Source organism: Grammomys surdaster, unplaced genomic scaffold, assembly GCF_004785775.1.
Source record: "Grammomys surdaster isolate TR1022 unplaced genomic scaffold, NIH_TR_1.0 67, whole genome shotgun sequence".
Lineage (NCBI taxonomy): Eukaryota > Metazoa > Chordata > Mammalia > Rodentia > Muridae > Grammomys > Grammomys surdaster.
In genome coordinates this window covers 22231074-22244290 of record NW_021604569.1, presented here as the reverse complement: position 1 = coordinate 22244290, position 13217 = coordinate 22231074, and the positions used below count along the sequence as shown (strand labels likewise).

General features: G+C 41.4%; 1 protein-coding gene across 1 annotated transcript in view; it reads left to right on the top strand.

Annotated features, from left to right (window-relative positions):
- LOC114630727 (ankyrin repeat domain-containing protein 36C-like) overlaps positions 1 to 12312 on the top strand; it is a gene marked incomplete at its 5' end in the record, with an annotated part of 109288 nt that extends 96976 nt beyond the window's left edge. The window contains 3 exon segments of the mRNA XM_028779014.1: positions 9732 to 9923; positions 12123 to 12235; positions 12237 to 12312. Of these exon segments, the coding sequence (XP_028634847.1) occupies positions 9732 to 9923; positions 12123 to 12235; positions 12237 to 12312 (381 nt within the window).
- Positions 12313 to 13217: the final 905 nt, after the last annotated feature.

Sequence of the window (13217 nt, the reverse complement as noted above, 5' to 3'; positions counted from 1 at the left end):
TGTCCACGTGACCCTGACACTGCTGTGTACATTGTCCACGTGACCCTTACACTGCTGTGTACATTGTCCACGTGACCCTTACACTGCTGTGTACATTGTCCATGAAACAAGCTGAAGCTTTCCAAACCACCTGTTTTCAATCATTAAAAATGAAATTATTCTTTCAAATGTTAGTTCAAAAATTGTGATAATGTTTTTCAAAAGTATATAGTGAATCATTATCAAATACATTTTAGGCTTGAAGTTCGATTTTCCAAATTAAAAATTACACTAAAAGAGCAATCAGCAAAGATTAAACAAATTCAGAATCATCTGCTGCACGAAGGTTTGGTGAGTATTAATTTCTCTGTCATACTGAAAAATCCTTTCTCCCTTTTGTGGGATTACATAGGATAAGGGAAAAGTGCCCATTAATAAAAATATTTGCCTTTGCCATGTCTGGGCATGGTGCCATGCACCTTTAATCCCAGCATTCAAGAGATTGAGCCAGATGTATCTCTGATTTCCAGACCAGCCAGGGCTAAATCATAGAGACAGTGTTGCATACATGGTGTGAGTATGAGTGTGTGTGTGTGTGTGTGTGTGTGTGTGTGAGAGAGAGAGAGAGAGGGAGAGAGAGAGAGAGAGAGAGAGAGAGAGAGAGAGAGAGAGAGTGTTTTGTTGTTGTTGTTGCTGCTGCTGCTGTTGCTCATAACGCTCCAATAGTAAATATCCTCTTGATTTTATAGAAGTTCGTTGAAATGATATTATTAGGGACTCTGGTAGCGAAATTTAACTAAACAAGAGGCTACAGAGATAGCTCAGGAGTTGAGAGCATCCACTGTTCTTGTAGAAGACCAGAATTCAGTTCCCAGCACCCACATCAGGTAGCTCACAACTACCAAATCCAGTTCCAGAGGATTTGAAGGCATCTTCTGATCTGTATACTGTATACATATGGCATATATACATATGAATGAAAAGAAAAGCAATTTTTAATTAAGAACTTCCTGGGCATGGTGGTAAATACCTTTAATCCAAGTACTCAGGAGGCAGAGGCAGATGGATCTCTGAGTTCAAAGACACCCCGGTCTACATAGCAGGTTCCAGGACAGCCAGGACTACACAGAAAAACCTTTTCTTGGAAAAAAAGATTTTACTAAACAAGATTCTTATAAAATGAATGTTCTATAATGTTATAATTAATAATATATCTTTGATATATAATGTTTGGTAAGATATTTTGTTTCCCTATTAGTTAATTAATAGACATGTAGCTCAATTGTCACTGTGAGTAGGGTTGCTGCATACACAGTGTGCAGGTGTCTGTGTCACTGGGAAAGTCTTACTGTTCAAAGAACAATCCACAGTTAGTTGGTCTTGAGTTCTATATCTGTTCCCATAAGCCTTCAGCAAAGTTTTGAGAGTGGATGACTAGTTGCTTCCATTTCTAATTAAGAACAGATACTTGAGGCTAGAAAGAGGACTCAGAGAACACCTGCTGCTACTGCAGAGGACCCAAGTTCAGTTCCCAGCACCCACATAGTGGCTCCCAGCCATCCATAACTCCAGTTCCAAGGGATCTCTGATGCCCTCTTCTGGCTTCCACAGACACCAGGCATCCACGTGGTACACAGACACACATGCAGACAAAACACTCATACACATCAATAAATAAATCTTGAAAAATGTTTATGAAGAATGAATATCTTGTCATTATTTAAACAGTTCCACCAAGGAACATTTTTCTCTGTGTAATTTCCATAAAGAAAGATGATGCCATTGGCTGCATACAGGAAATGTTTCATTTAATGGGGCCTTATGGAACTGAAGATGCAGAAACTGTTTTGCCATTCAACGTGTCCACCAGTTTTCCAAGAACTCAGCCTCTGCCTCAGCATGGCTGTGCTGGAGAGCTGCTGTCCAATGGCCACCCAGCTCCCCCAGTGACAGGCTGGCTTCTCTGAAAAGCTCAACCAGAGAGACACTTACAAGAGAAACTGTGCAGCTGCTACAGGTGGTGGATCACAGGCACAGGAGCTCAACTCAGACAAGCAGGAAGAGAAAGCGAAGCATCGGGTAGAGAGTAGGGGTCCAAAGAGGCTTCAAAGCAGAGCCCACTTCCAAATCCACAAAACGAAGCTCCTGTCCTGCCAAGAGACAAGAATGCACACTCCACTCTCAGAGAAAATGGACAGCTCAGGATTCCACTTAATGAGGGATAGTGAAATCTCTGTTACCCCTCACCAGACAGATTTGAATTCTCCTGATTCTCACACTGCTTTTCCAGACATCACCATCACAAGTCTATGGTGTGAACACCCACCTGGAGCCATGGCATGGCTGCCCCTGTAACCCGAAGCAGGGCTGAAGCTGCCTCTGGAAAAGTATAAACATCTTTAGAATTTTGCTCACGAGACCCAAACATGATAAGGACTCCAAAATGTCCCTGTTGCCCTATATTTATTGAATTTGTAAGATTAAAAATTCAGATTTTAAGAGGTTGAAGAGATGGTTCAGGATGTGTTACTTGGACAGCCAAACTGGGTTCTAGTCCCATATGGCTCACAACCACCTGTAACTCCAGCTCCAGGGGAACTGATGCCCTCTTCTGGGCTCCATGGGCACCAGGTACAGATAAATACATTTAGGCATACACACACGCACATACATACACACATGCACATAAAATAAAATAAATCCTTTTTTAAATCACACTTTTTAAAGATACTAGAAGGTGCTGGGTGATAAAAATAGATTTTTAGAGGGACTGTGTATTGAGGAGTATAGGAGCCCACCGGAAAGGCCTATTTGGGATGGTGGGGAATCCAGAAGAATCAGGCAGATGTTATGCTTTGTGGTGTTAGCACGAAGACATTCTTTAAAGAAGAATAGTAAATAGAGAAGAAAAATTCAAATTCCTGGGAGAATTCTTACCGAGGATGAATATTTTTCTTATCCTAAAGTCAGATGAGGATGAAAAAGACCCATATTGACAAATTATAGGAATGTAAATTCTATAGAAATTAAAGATGTGGGAAACCAGAGACATGGCTCAGCAGCTAAGAGCACTGGCTGCTCTTCTGGAGGACCAGAGTTCAGTTCCCAGCACCCCACAGCCATCTGTAACTACAGCTCTGGTAGGCCTCGCCCTCTTTTGGCCTCTGTAGGCACCTGCACACATGTGGTGTGTATATACACACACATATACACATGTGGAGGGGAGATAAAAAATAATAAATTTCTTCAAACATTAATGATAAACGCATAAATAAGTAGGAGCCAGCTTTAAGGAGTTATTTTTAAATTTGATCCTAAGTGGAATGTTACAAACTCAGACAAATGCATATTACTCATACACTTACATGAAGTGATTTTATAAAAGAAGAATAAGTCTTGATACTTTTAACTGTTTTAATAATATTTTAAAGCTTGGTGATGAAACAAAGAAACTCATCCTTCAAACAGAGTCCCTAGAATGTACTTTGGAAAAGCAGATGAATAAAAATGAGGAATTGATGACAGAGCTAATGAGGTAAGATTTTAACATTTCTTTCTTTTTTTGTTTCTTTGGGGTTTTTTTTTTGTTTTTATTTTTTTCGAGACAGAGTTTCTCTGTATAGCCCTGGCTGTCCTGGAACTCACTCTGTAGACCAGGCTGGCCTCGAACTCAGAAATCCGCCTGCCTCTGCCTCCCAAGTGCTGGGATTAAAGGCGTGAGCCACCACTGCCCAGCTTAGATTTTAACATTTCAAATCCTTTCAACCATTAGTTAGCTTCATTGACATTTTTGTTATTTCATATTTTTGAGAATTTCATGAGTACAATATTTACTTTATTCTACTCCCTCTAACTCCTCCCATATCTCCCAACTTCCTCTCAAATTCATAGCTTCTTTTTCTTTGTTCTGTTACATATAATGTGTATATGAATTTATAAATACAATCACTGAGCTCACTTAATATTGCTCCTATGCATGTGTTTTAGGGGTGACCACTTGGTATTGTATAAATTTATTGTAATTTCTTCAGTTTATGTGTTCAAGTGTTGTGTCCACATACATATCTGCACACCACACACATGCCTGGTGCCCACTGGAAGATGGTGTTGGATTCCCTGGAACTGGAGTTGCTGGTGGTTTGTGAGCTGTCAAGTGGGTGCTGGGAACCTAACTCCAGTCCTCTGCAAGCGCAGGGAGAGCACCAAAGCTTGGTCATTTCTTCAGCTGTTGGTGCCTGTCAGTCCCTGGCTCTTTGGATGCGATTCAACAAGCAGCTTGTGGATTCTTCCTCAAGGTTGCTCTTGGGGGAGCAACAGCTCTAAAGGACAGAGTAAGTGGAGAAATCTTGCCAAGATAGGTCTGTGAAAACCAACAATGAAGGCCAGTTTAAAGAGCCTCGAAGCTGAAGTGACCCTTCTAATCTGACCTTAGTAAGGGTAGCATAGTCTTCCATCTGTGGGAAACACAACACAGTCAAACAGACAAAGTACAGAAAAAACACATCAAGCAAATGGAAGCTGAAAACCAGAGCATCTAAGACAAAGTTTGAAGAGATAGCAAAGGCCCCTGTGGATTAACAAATGGAATATTTGTCCAAGAGTGTGCTACACTTGTAAAGAGACATGCATATGTGTCCAGTCTCATGGTTTTCAATAACCCAAGAAACCATAGTGCTAAACTGTAGGATAGATGATAACAAACCTCAGAGTCCCACTGAGTGTCCCATCTCACATCTGTGGGCTACACTTTCTACAAGCTCACATCACATTCCCAAAGATAAAAAACATCTCAGGCAAAAATTAATTAATTAAAAATCTTAAATTTAGGAAAATCAAAATGATTCCTTGATTCCTTTTTGGATTATAATGGAATGAAACTTGAAATCAATATGAAGAAAAATTACAAATCCTTGCTAAACCATGGTACTGAGCAGAACAGTACTAAATGGGCCCAGTTAGGGGTCAGCGTTTGCTCTAGCATCATGCTAAGCTCCTGTCCCCTCTGAGGGTTTTTCCACTCAGTTCCCCTTCTTCTTGTGCACCAGAGTAAACAGGAACTGAAGTATATATTTGGATCTTTCAGTGACATTCATATAGAAGTATGTTTTTCTGCTTCACCCTGGTAAACTCATCTCTGAGTTACAGCTAATCTTTAATAATTCACTCCAAAGTGGATAATAATTATTATAAAACATCTGAATGTGGTTCTCACACGTGTTCCTTATGTGATATAAATGTCACATAATTTTTCTTTATATTATTTATTTAATATTATAATTTGTTCCAAGAGCCATAGTCTATTTAACAAAAACCCCAACATGAGTCATGGGAAGGCCCTTTCTGAGTTGTTGCTCAGAGTTATCCTAGAGACTCTCAAAACATTATTAGCCATCAATATAGCCCTTGATTGTTTCCCAGAGACTAAACGGACGTTTCTGTTGTTGAAAAGACCAAACACTTCAGACACAGGGTCCAGAGTCCCCTGAGTTGGAACTAACCTGAATGCCTCCCTGCTAGCTTTTATGGTACAAGAAGGTGCTATTGCAAGATTTCAAAACAGGAAAACGATAGTCCTACCCAGCTGTCGTGATGCCTATGGACCACAACAACAAACCAGCATGACACAATGTCCATAAGGGTGCCATATGGCTGGGAGTACTTTGGAGATAACCAACAGTTGTTGTAAAGCCCATTCAACAAAAGAGAAATCATGCCCGGTAGGGAAACCTGGGCAATCACACAGGACTGGTGAAGTCACAGGTCTTGGAGGAACACCACCATCCTCCACTTCACTAAACCAGTTTAATGTCTAACTACATTCTAAATATTTCTCCTTATACCTGAAAATAAGTGTAGCTCTCACACCTCTTCAGAGACAATTACAGAAAAAGCACAAGTGATCAAAATGCAAAAACCATTGATCATGTGGTTCCAGCCCCAACTGACCCAGCTTATTAACACAGTTCCTGTCCCTGAGGTTCAGGGATCAGGGTAGAAGACTGTAAAAGACAGCTGAGCATAAAAGATTGTGTCTACTAGAAATAAAGTCTTGCCAGGCAGTGATGGCTCACGCCTTTAATCCCAGCACTTGGGAGGCAAAGGCAGGTGGATTTCTGAGTTCGAGGCCAGCCTGGTCTACAGAGTGAGTTCCAGGACAGCCAGGGCTACACAGAGAAACCCTGTCTCGAAAAACAAAAAACAAACAAACAAAAAGCAAAACAAACAAAAAAAAAGAAATGAAGTCTTATCAACATGGCTGCCTACACAAGGAAAACACCAATAGACACGCTGATAGGAAAGGAGGGAGTCTCATAGGGCACTTCACTCCAGACAAAGACGCGCGGGCAACAGAGACATTCTGAGAATGGAATAGTCTTCCCAAGGGAAGAGCCCTTTGATTGGGTATTCAATACCAAGTGGTTAGCCTTGAAATCATATACATAAAAGTACCATGATATGGACTGAGCAGGTTGTATTTATGAATTTAGAAATACATATCTATGGTGATGGTAGTGTTTACATTTAGTCTCAGCACTTTGGAGACAGAGGCAGGTGGATTCCTGCAAGTTTGAGGCCGGCTTGGTCTACAGAGCTAGTTCTAGGACAGCTACACAAGAAACCCTGTCTCAAAACAACAACAACAAAACTATGTATTTGTAGCAACAATTTAAACAATAGAGGCCATAATTTTAGAAAGAGGAGTTCATAGGAAGGATTGAAGTGAAGAAAGGAAAGGAGGAAAATTGTGTATTTTAATTTCAAAAAATATAAAAATTAAGATTATAATTTCAGGCTGGAGAGATGGCTCAGCAGTTAAGAATAGTAGCTGTTCTTCCAGAAGACCCAGGTTCAATTCCCAGCACCTACATGGCAGCTCACAGCATGTGTAACTCCAGTCCTGGAGATATGACACCTTCCTTTGGCCTATGTAGACGTGAGCATGCATGCAGTGCACATACATACATGTAGACAAGATTCACATACACAATTTTATGTAAAGATTATAATTTCAGTAGAATACTTTTAATTCATTTTAGGTTGAGACAAATGAGATGCTCACAGCTTACAATTTTGTTCCTTTTGTATGATATTGCATATTATCTACTTAAATTATTAAATACTGACTCTGAAAACATTCATTGGCCAATTCTATACATTTTTACAGATTTAAGAAACTCTTTGAAGAGACAAAAAAGAAGTTAAATAAACATGAAGGCGGAGAGCTTGGTGGTCCTGGAGATTTACAAACCAGCCAATTTGATATGCATATTCCAATTAATATGCTAAGCCATGAGGTAATTTCAGTAATCTATAGGTTCAATATTTCTTGCTTTGGGGAAATATAGCTATATATTCATTGGCCAGCAAAGCAAGGATTTAAGAAAGCAACTTCACTGACTTGATATCAATGAAAATGTGTATTTTTTTTCTATTAAAGATGCATTACACTGATTCTCTTACTTTTTAGATTGATTTTTTTTAAGTGTGTGGGTGTTTTGCCTGTATGTGTGTCTGCATCATCTACATGCCTAGTGTCCTTAGAGGCCAGAAAAAGGCATGGGATCCCTTGGACCTGGAGTTACAGATGGTTGTGATCCACCCCGTGGGTGCCTGGTACCAAACTCGAGTCCTCTGGAAGAGCAACCAGGGCTTTTAGCCATTGAGCCATCGCTTCAGCTCCTCTTAATGCTGGCAGATGACTTAACAGCAAACACTGTACCTTACCGTTACAATTTCAAAATCACACCCACCATGTCAGTTCTATTTGCTGCCAGCACCATCAAGACGTAGGCGACAGTCCATGAAAGCCAGTCAGTTGAAGTATACGGTAAAATTTGGCAAATATTCACAAATATTCAAATATCATCTCAATTTATTTTAGTATTTTTACATTCCAAACATGTCCTAAATGACTTAGTGATCGCTCTTTCATGCTGAGACTTAAGGAACCAAGTACACTTAACAGCTGTCCAGATGTTTGTCTGAACAGCTTGTATGAGAGACAGAGTCTGCACTCTAGCTGCCTTTATGTCTGGCTCCTGGTCCCGGACACAATCTTTTCCTTGTTCAGCCTAAGTTCTAACACCTGTAAGTACTTCCTCTCTTCCCATTGCTGACTAGTGTCCTGGTATACGGATATTATGCATTCACCAATTGACAGACCTCTGGCTTGTCCCCACTTTGAACTTTGATTAACAGATGCTGCTCTGACAGTGCAAGCCAGAGCTCTGCACAGAATGGCTTCATTTCCCCCTGCCTGGCTTCTGGTCAGTGGCACTGCTGAGTCATGTGATAGTCACGTACTTGGTTGCTCTCTGAGGACCCCCAGCACCAGCGTGTCTTCTCCAGTGGCTGAAGTCTCCTGTCCTCCAGTCCTGAAGGAGCACTTAACTTCTCTGCTTCCCTTGCCAACACCTGCTCCATCTTTTTATATTGTGTCTGTTTTGAGACAGGGACTCCCTATGTAGCCCTGGCTGTCCTTGGAGTTGCAGAAATCCACCTGCCTCTGCCTCTGGAAGGCTGGGGTTAAAGGTGTGAGACCCCACATCTGGCTTTTTCTTCCAAATTCTAACTAAACCAAGTTCCCATGCAGCAATGGGTAGGTACGGGAGTTTCCATTTGTGTTGTCCTAACGGAGCACATGAATCTTCTCAGCCTATTGGCCGTTAGTGTACCTCCTTCAGAGAAAGGTCTATCTAGATTGTTTCTACAGTTTTAAATTGGATTAGCTTTTCACTGGCATTTGTAGAGGCCCTCTTTATATCTTGGATATGAATTCTTTATCAGATACACAGACGTTGTGGTAATTTCTTCTTCTAACCAGCTTACCCTTGCACTCCATAACAGTGGCTCTGAAGTGCGTTAGCACTTTATGTTCATGGAGTCAACTCAACTATCTGTGCTTTAATGTCCTAACACGAAGTTTTGCCCGATCCAGTCCTGTTTCTCAGGATCTGCACGTCTCATTTCCTCCCTTAATACTGCATTTTGAGTGAATTTTATTTGTGGTGTTTGTTGGTCACTCACACTCAGTTTTTTCACATGTGAATAACTCATTGCCCCAGAATTATTTCTTGTTGAAAAAAAAATTAGTCTTAAGGATGATTTTTGCAGAATTTGTCGAGAGTCAGCTGATCATAAACACAGAGTTTGCTTTGGGAGATTCTATAAGCCGGGACCAATTAAATCCATTTCTTAAGTGAGAAGTCTTTCCCAGTAGTATGTGGCTTATTTCCAGTTGTTTTCTGTGACAAGCTTTTAGAATACAATTCAAATTAAAATAAAATATTTGTAATTCAGAGAAAAACACGACTTCAGAGCCCATGCTTCTAACACCTGTTCATTTGAGTCTCATTTTTGAGCTCTTTTGTGGAGACACACTCATCCGTCCAGATCCAAGCAACTGAAATCCTTGCCTTAAAGCTTGCTTACAAATTACAGGCACTGAGTGTGGGAAGGACACACTAGATTTGGCGTATGGTTGTGTTAAGGAAAGAATAAACCAGGCATGGGAAGTGACAGCTGCAGTTCAAGTATCCGGCAAAGAAGTGTGTAAAATATACAGAGCACAGTTGTGTCATTCCTACTGTGTTTGATTTTATTTTCTGGATAATTCTGATCATTTAAGAGGCTGCTATAGAGTCAAACTGACTTATTACCTCTGAACTGGCAGCAGACATGTATTGGTTTTATGTCTGACTAGACTCAGTGCCTATTCTTCAGCTTAAAGCCATGTTATTTTTCTCCTACAGTTCCACAATCTGAAAGAAAGTTGGGAGACTACATATTACAAATATCTACAAATGGTTGTAAAACTTCAGTTCATCCAGCAGGAGCTAATAGCGATAAAAACAGAACAGAAGAAGTGTGGACACCTGCTCAAGAACCAGAAGGACTCAGAAAAAGAAGTGCTCCTTTTGAAAAGCTGGATGCGGGAGAGCGAGGTGGGTGACATGAGGGCAGGGAACGGAGCAGGGCACGAGGGAAGGCAGTTTGCAGAAAGCCCGTTGGTTTGCTTGTCTTTTGAATCCGTGATGGGTTTTCATTTAATTTTCAGCGCACAGGTAATATGGACTACATCCCCTGCTTCTCCTCCTTTGCTAACAGCAGTTGACTTGGTAGATCTCATTCGCCTCTCTTTAAAGTTTTCAGTGTATGTCGTTCTGGTTTGTATTGCTGAAATAAAACACTGACGAAAAACAAATAGGGGAGGTGCGCTGGGTGGTTTTAAACACTTGACAGGAGCTAAAGTGATCTGAGCGGAAGGAACGTCAATTAAGAAGATGCCTCCATAAGATCTGCCTTTCTTAATTAGTGATTGATTGGGGAGGGGCCCAGCCCATAGTGGGTGGGGCCATTCCTGGGCTGGTAGTCCTGGGTTCTAGAAGAAAACAGGCAGAGCAAGCCAATATACAGCACCCCTCTATGGCCTCTGCATTAGCTGTGGACTAGGGCATGGAAATGCCAGCCCAGTAAGTCCTTCCCTCCACCGTTACTTTTGTTCATGGTGTTTCATCATAGCAATAGCAGCCCTAAGACAAGAGGGAAGGTTTTTTGTTGTTGTTGTTGTTGGTTTTGTTTGTTTGTTTTTAATTTATTTTTTTTTTCAAATCATAATTTTTACTTATTCACACAGGGGTTATAAATACAAAAGGGCAGGACGTGGGGAAGGGGATGACACTGGAGCGTGGGTGTTCAGGGGGAATACAGATATCTTTCAGAAAAGGGTATTGGCTGGGTGAAGGTTCAGGGGACAGGTAACTATGACTCTGCCTATGATTCACTTGTCTTTATCTAAGTTGGTATTATCTGCCAAGGCTACCTATTTACAAGGTCTATGACTACTCAGGCTGGTAAATTCCACAAAAGCTGCCTGTTTACAATAGCTTATAGCCATCTGTTTCAATGTTTTTCCACAGAGACCCAAGACTTGGTGTTAGTATACATGTATGACAGGCCTATTGTTGATTTTAGGCCTATGGCTGATTTTAGGCCTTCAGTGTATAAGCAGGGCTTCCCCTGACATCTCCTCCCTTCTCTAAGTATAGAAGAGCTGTGGCAATTCTAATCTTGCGAAGGCGGGGATAGAGGCCTGACCTCCAGTAATTGAAGGGGACCTTGTAATGGCTCTGGTTCCCCTGTCGTTGTCCAGTGAGGCATGAGGGCCATACCCATCCCGATGTCTTTTTCCTGGAGAGGGGATACTTTTGACAAGAGGGAAGTTTTTATAGTAGGCGTACATGCCCTTCTCACAGTCACGTCACTGAGAGGAGCCAAAGCAGGAACTCAAATCAAGCAGGGCAAAACTGCTGAAGCAGAAGCAGACTGGCTGGATCCTCTGGTACACTTAGCTTGCTGTCTTACACAACACAGAAACACCTGCCCAGGGGTGGAACCACCCACAGTGGGCGGGGCTGGGTCCTCCCACATCAATCAAAACCAAGAGAATACCTTATAAACGTGCCCACAGGCCAGTCTGTTGGAGGTACTTAGTTCCTCAAGTGAGGTCTGTTCTTCCCATGTATGATGACTAGGTTAGCATCAAACTGACAAAAATAAAGAATGCTCTGCCACAATATTTTAGTTAGACAATTGTTTGCATTTTAAGACAATTGAGAAGAAAAACTTCTTTGAAACAGGCTCTTAAATATTTCTTAAGTTACAGTTAAACATTTTTTTATTTTTTTTAATTGTATTTGTTCTGTGAGTTATGGAACTACCTGAGAGCTAGCATGAGAGTGATTCCGAGCTGAAGTAGCACACACAGGGCCTGGGATCAAGCCCAGCACCATTCAAAGGAAAGCAATACACTGCTTTATGTTTTAAATGTTTTTAATCAGGTTGTGGTGGTTTGTTTGTTTTGTTGAGACAGAGGTTCATTATATAGATCAGACTGGCCTCAACTTCACAGAGATCCACCTGCCCCTGCCTCCCGAGTTCCACCATGTCTGGCTTTATGTTTTAAATGTAATAAACATTACATTATGACATTTATGACATTAGTAATAAAACTTTAAATCCCAGCATCTTATTTAACATATTTACAACAGCCCATGAGCTGAAGATTCTTAACTAAGGAAACAAGAGCAAATTAATCATTCAAGGGTTAGTTATATTGGACTTTTGTTCTTTTTTTGCTTTAGACTCAAGCAAGAGATCAAAACAACATCGAAAATTTAAGAGACACCAATGATGCAGCAATGAGAAGCCAAATGGATCTCAGAATTAAAAACATGGAATCTCAGCTAGCCACTCGGCAACATCTCCATGGAGGAGGGAAGCTAAAACACAAGCACCACCATGCAGAAGAGAGTGGCCTGACCCAGCCGGTGAGGACCAAGCTGGATGAGCAAGCCAAGCAGAGCCCCGGCGAATAGCAAACTCGTTGGTTTGTCTCTGCCGCAGGGTGCAGATCTTAGCGCTGAGTCAGGGCTGGAAAATGAATGTGCACGTGGACTGCTGCTGTTCAGGAAGCCCTTGGCTTCTTCCCCTTTTCAGTCTGGATTTCTGTGGCCTTTTGCCCCCAGTGCTCTCATGTAGCTAACCTGATCCATTCGTATTCTAATGCTTTCTAAATATGGCCTTTATATCCTTACTAAGCTACTTCTCCATTTTATTAAATAGAAGTGTTAACACGTGTAACAATGTGGGGACTGTTACTTGAACAGCAATGATAGGGGATGACAAACTTCCCCTGGTGTGTCCTGACACGGGCAGACTCTGCTGGATTAAGATCTTTGGTATCGCCTATTGAAGGGTCTCTGTCATTGACAAGTTTTCTAGTTTGTATAAAGACATGCTTATGACACAGGAAAGAAACACAAAGGAAGAGAAAAGCAATTCACAAAACATCAAAATAACTCCATAGTCAGCATATAGATATCAGCATATAGGTGTCCATGTGTTGTGCCCATTTCGAATTTGCAAACCCCAAAAGACCACCAAGGAGCTGACTCTGATGCAGTTGCACCAGGGTCTCTATTACAAACTCAAGCTTGGGCCACACCACTGTCTGGGAGGGTGCAGCCCCGAGCTCTCAGAGGGACAAGGTTTTTTAGGTACTAGTAAGCAGGCAAGGGGGTTTCTAAACTGGCACACATCCGACTGGGAGACCATTATGGAATTTTGTTGCCCTTTAACATAATTGGCTGGTGCTGGGAGCCAAACCATAAACTTAACTTCTGCTTTCCTCCGTGATTCTTAGAAAGTGAAGTGCCAGGGGATGGGCTTGTAACCTG